Genomic DNA, 5,199 nt, shown 5'->3' with positions numbered 1-5,199 from the left:
ATCTAGCAGTTTGTGAAAATGTGCATCTCATCATGTGATTGATGGTTATAGTCCAATTACGTACAAAGGTGTAGATTTAATTGTAGATTTATAAGGTGTGTAGGTGTAGATTTAATTGTAGATTTATAAGGTGTGTGAGTTAGGCATTTTAGAAAATAAAAATAAAAAAAAAATAATATTTGATAGGATATGTATAAACAATACTTAGATTTTGATTGGAAAATATGTGTATCTTATTTCTTTTAACTTTAACCATTACTAACAAGGGAGGTTGATATCGAGGAGACCCTTACCTACAAAACCATACACATATGAAAAACACAATTAACTAGAAAAATATTTAAAATAAAATGTATTGCAAATATATCATTAAAGTTGCAACCTTTTCAAAAACCTGATTTAAGTATTGACTATTTAAGCATTTGATTGATAAAATTACTTTATATTTTCTTAGAGAGCAATTATAAATTTAGAACCAAAATAAAAGTATCGATGATTATCTTGTTTCAGAAAAACTACCTTGAGTTTTAGGATACTTTCAAATGCTTTTAAAGGAAAACTAGTATTTTAACCCCTGTTTTGCGGAAGAGGGGCGATCAATTTAAATGTTTTCAAATTCAATTAAAAAGTTGGTTTCGGTGAACTGTTTGACCCGTGCATTGCAGCAAAACAATTAAACCGATAAAAAATAAACTTAAAAATGTTGAAATCCAACTCTAAAAAATGACACCATGTTAAGTACATTGTGCAATTGGCATAGTAACATATGATTTAGTCATATTTTTCCACTTATCCGAGCTAATACCAAAAATTTGTGTTAACGTTCTAAACATTTTAGCGCCAAGACCGGTGATGAGCTGGTTAGAGCATGAACACAAATTTATCATTTAATTTAATTTAATATGAATGACTCGTACAACGAGGTGTAACATATAATACGAGGTAGATGATTAAAAACTGATTGGGAAAATAATTGCTATACAAAATGGGTAGATCATTCTCCACCTCATAAGTCATGATACCCAATAACCTAATTAGTATAATCACTTAATAACAAAATTAACTCACAATTAAAAGTTAATTAACAATTACTGTTTAATCTTTGATACTTTGTCTCCGTAGAAGAATCAGACCTTTCCGGAAACCCCCTCTTATTATTATTAACCTTCCAAACCAACCGGTTCACCGCCGGCGGCACCACCACCGACGGCGCCGGAATCTGGTACGTCTCTAGCGCCGGCGGCGGATGCCGCCAATGCGGCAACGGTCCAGCCAAAAGCAGGTTCTGCAACAACGGCCCTGCTTTCACCACTGCGTCTAGAAACTTCCCCTTTTCCGGCAATGCCTTCACCGGAACCCTAATTTCATCCTCCGTCAACGACGGAAGCGGCGGTGGTGATGAGACGATGCTTTCGTCACAGTCTGAGGATGAGAATCCGGCGGTGGTGACGTGGTCGTCTTCGACGCTGGATGCGACGGAGTACGGCGGCGGTGCGGTGGTTTGACGGTGGAACTTTGTTAGGAGTGTTTGAGCTTGGTTTTTTTGGATAATGGCGGTGTTTAGAAGGTGTTTGATTTGGTTTAGCTCTTGGTCTTTTTGCTTCAGTTGTTGTTGGGCTTTGAATCTTGCGGATTCAAGCTCCATTGTGGTTAATAACAGAGACTCTGTTAACTCCTCTGTACAGCTGATCTTTTGGCGGCAGAAATAGGGCCAATCGAGGAGGAAATTGGATTGATGTTCTTCCATATTATTATTGGTGGAGTGAAGAAGTTAATGGGAAAGTGAAGTGAAGAAGATGGTGAGTGGGAGTTGGGGTTTTAATGAGTTGCTTTGTTTGGTACTGTGTTTCTACAGTGAGAGTCTGTGTGTGTGGTTTTATGCATTATTTTGGATTTAAGTTGTTTTCCGTTTGAAAACACTATGACATGATGTGTTCTTTTTTTTTTCTTCTCTATTTTATTTTTAAGCTTTTATAAAATTAGCAACTTATATTTTTTGTAAATATATGAAATCTTTCTCTTTTGCATTTTGTTACTAAAGATGCTTAAATAAATTGTAAAAAACAAGCTTGTTTCTACTATTTTTTTCTTTAATGAAGAAAATATGGATATATATACCTTAATAAAAGCCCACGGCATTTTGGTTGAGAAGGTGATGGTGGAGGTGACTGGTTGGATGGTTATGACAATTGAGGTAGGCGGTGGTGGAGTCAAAACAAGAAGTGATGGTGACTCACTATTCTTTTAATTATTTTATTATTCAAAATAATATTATGTCAACAATAAAATTAATGGAGTTAGTATCACGTTAGTTTGGGAGTGAAAAGAAGAAATATAAGATGAAAGTTATAAGGAATGTTGCTGACAAAGTGTGTATTAATAATTAAGCAAATAGCCTTTTATTATACCAAAACAAAATAAGCATGATACTTATTATTGTATTAAACCACAATAAGCTAAGGTTCGTTTGCCATGCATTCCTTCAATTAAAATATATAAGTGCGTGTTTGTGCTTATTTTTTAAAAATGAGAGAAAGGCAAATGTGGTGAAAAAGGCCAAAGAAGGGAGCAAAGGGACCCATTAAAGAGAGTAGGTTTAGTTTGTCAAAAGAACACACTATACAGGTTTGAACTTAGTAGTGGTGTTAGATTATATAAACCATAAAGGTTGATACAAAATTACAAACCGAATACGATATGATATGAATATTATGTTAGTCACCTAAACCCAAAACAAGATAAGAGTTCAATGTGGTTTATATTTGTTGTGAATATTACAAAAGTAAGCCTAAAAATACTACGTGCCATACTTTTAACGTGAAAATGATTAAATCAATTTAATTCTCACCGTCTTGAGTTTATAATGCTTGATGATGTTGTGTCACTCTCTATTTCATCCATGTGATATGACATACATTGTGTCCAATTAACCTAAAGACTTATGTCAAAACAATCTATTTCTTTAAAAGCCGTATGAAGCTTTGAAATTATACTGTTTTCTTGAAAAGACGTATGAAGGATGCGCTGTTGTTTGACGATGTTACTTAGTTCACTTTCTTTTGGTGTTCGAATAGAAAAGTAAATGTAAAGCTAACTGGTTATAGTGGTTGAATAACCCTTTTTTACTCATGTAATTTTCCTTCTTTGTTTTTGCCTGACTAGTTTTCTTGCTAGTCGGTGCTTTATATAATATCCGTCATTAAAAAAAACAATCAATTTCTATATACAAATTTTGTTAAATAAAATATTCATTTTTAATTTTGTTGGTTGAACTTGACAATTTTTACAATTTTCTCTTATTTATTGCCTTTTTCAGTTTGAACAGGGAAAAAAAGCAGTGAAGACTGAAGCCGAAGTTTCAGACCAGTCAGTTTGGAAAAGGGGGAAACCGACAAGTCTGATGGGAAATAAAATTGGTTTCTTATCTGACCGTTTCTGACTTTCTAGACCTGCTCAATTAAACCCATTCAACGGTTCCAAATGCTTTTATTTTTTTTTTTAAATGCTTAACTTAACAATAAAAGTAATATGATAAATATAATAATCTATTTCTTATGAATAAAACTAAATAAATATACTGTCATTTATTTATTAAAGTTGTATCTACATTCTGTAACCATGTTAAAATCCAATATCCAATTACTTTATGTATCAAACACCACCAAGTATTCAAGTCCGATTATAGAATATTAATTTGGTATTGCTTACGTATTTCAAAATATTTATATGGTAATTAATAAGATGACAAAACCTTTCTTAGCTTTAAACCTTTACCATATCTAAAATCTAAAATCTAAAATTATGAAATAAAACAAAAAGTTTCTAGAGCTACTGAGACAAATTTTAGTACATTCATGGACATGTAGGTATGATTAAAACACTGAAGTTAAATGTATTTTTATACCTTTTATTTTTAAATTTTTATTCATGTATTTTTTGTTTGAAGTTGACATTAACTAAATTAAATTGATACGTTCCAATTAGAGAGTATAGTTGTTGATTTCTCAAATCATTCTTTATCGTTGTAGTCTTTAAAATATGGAAAAAAAGGAATATTTCCCCAAGGACTTTTTTACAAAATAATAATAACAATTAATAATAATAATAATAATAATAATAATAATAATAATTATGAACCAACTACTTTAGAAATATTTAACTAAATTATTTTTTAAATAACAAACTTCATAAAGTATTATACAATAACACACGAGCAAAACTAGAGGTTTTTAACGCATGTTGCATTACCATTGGGGCACAAACATATACGGTATTAGTTACAAATTGCTAATATGCATAGAATATGGTAAAACCAATGAGATCAACACAAGCTTACTCTGCTTGATTTTAAAGAAATTATGATGTGCAGCCCTTTTGATGACCCAAAATCTATGTCATCTACGTACTTCAATGTTCATGATTAATAAGTACAATGTTTTTACTCAACAACTAGTCAACTACATCATACAAGATAACAAATATAGTGGAGACTCTAGCTAAATGTTGTACTCAAATTGCACTATATCACCACCAGGATACCACTATTTAGCCTGTGTGCATTTATTACGGTTTTTATCATGTCAAAATTACGTTGAATAAGTTCTTGATGTTCACACGTCATTGTCTTTTGCTAAATTAATAATGTTGCAAGTTGTTTTTATACCTTAAGTAATGACCAATGTTAATAATATAATTAATGCAACACTAATGGCTTAAATTGTTTGATTGTACGTAATAGTCTACAAAGGTTTCTTTTCACCTACAATATTTAATTAGCAAAGGGCATGTAGTTTAGCGTGTAATACTCTACAAAGGTTTCTTTTTACCTACAATATAGGCTTAGCAAAGAGCATGCAGTTTAGCGATACTAAAGAATATAATTAAGCTGCTGCTTCTAAAATGAGTGAGGGTTGTAATTTCATAATATACATTAGAGTAAACTTAAATAGACGTTTAGGGGATCTCATGATTAGAGTTAAGAAAAAACCCCTATAATATTAAATACTTCAGTTTTCAAATGCAATCTACCTATATAATAAAATAGTGGGTTTTCAAAAACATTCTTTTTTTTATAATTAACAAGGGGTATTCAAAGTACCACATGTCAATTCCTATTATTTTTTAATTATTTTAAATTCAAAACTCAATATCTTTCCTTTTATTGTAAAGAGAGAACTTCAATTTTGGTCCATATGGTTT

At 31.4% G+C, this 5,199-nt stretch overlaps 1 protein-coding gene across 1 annotated transcript; it reads right to left on the bottom strand.

Annotated features, from left to right (window-relative positions):
- Positions 1-1,081: 1,081 nt before the first annotated feature.
- Positions 1,082-1,645, bottom strand: LOC143578528 (uncharacterized). Its single transcript, XM_077062088.1, has one exon. The coding sequence runs from the start codon at positions 1,643-1,645 to the stop codon at positions 1,082-1,084; it is 564 nt and encodes a 187-aa protein (XP_076918203.1).
- Between the last annotated feature and the right edge of the window lie 3,554 nt (positions 1,646-5,199).

This window comes from Bidens hawaiensis, unplaced genomic scaffold, assembly GCF_021521415.1.
Source record: "Bidens hawaiensis isolate Kalapana, Puna unplaced genomic scaffold, B.hawaiensis_p1.1 tig00001461_1, whole genome shotgun sequence".
NCBI classification, from domain to species: domain Eukaryota; kingdom Viridiplantae; phylum Streptophyta; class Magnoliopsida; order Asterales; family Asteraceae; genus Bidens; species Bidens hawaiensis.
The sequence above is the reverse complement of the archived record's forward strand: the minus strand, read 5'-3'. Positions and strand labels throughout refer to the sequence as shown.

Excerpts from the sequence above, each read along its gene's own strand:
- LOC143578528 (XM_077062088.1), bottom strand. The coding sequence starts at position 1,645 with ATGGAGCTTGAATCCGCAAGATTCAAAGCCCAACAACAACTGAAGCAA.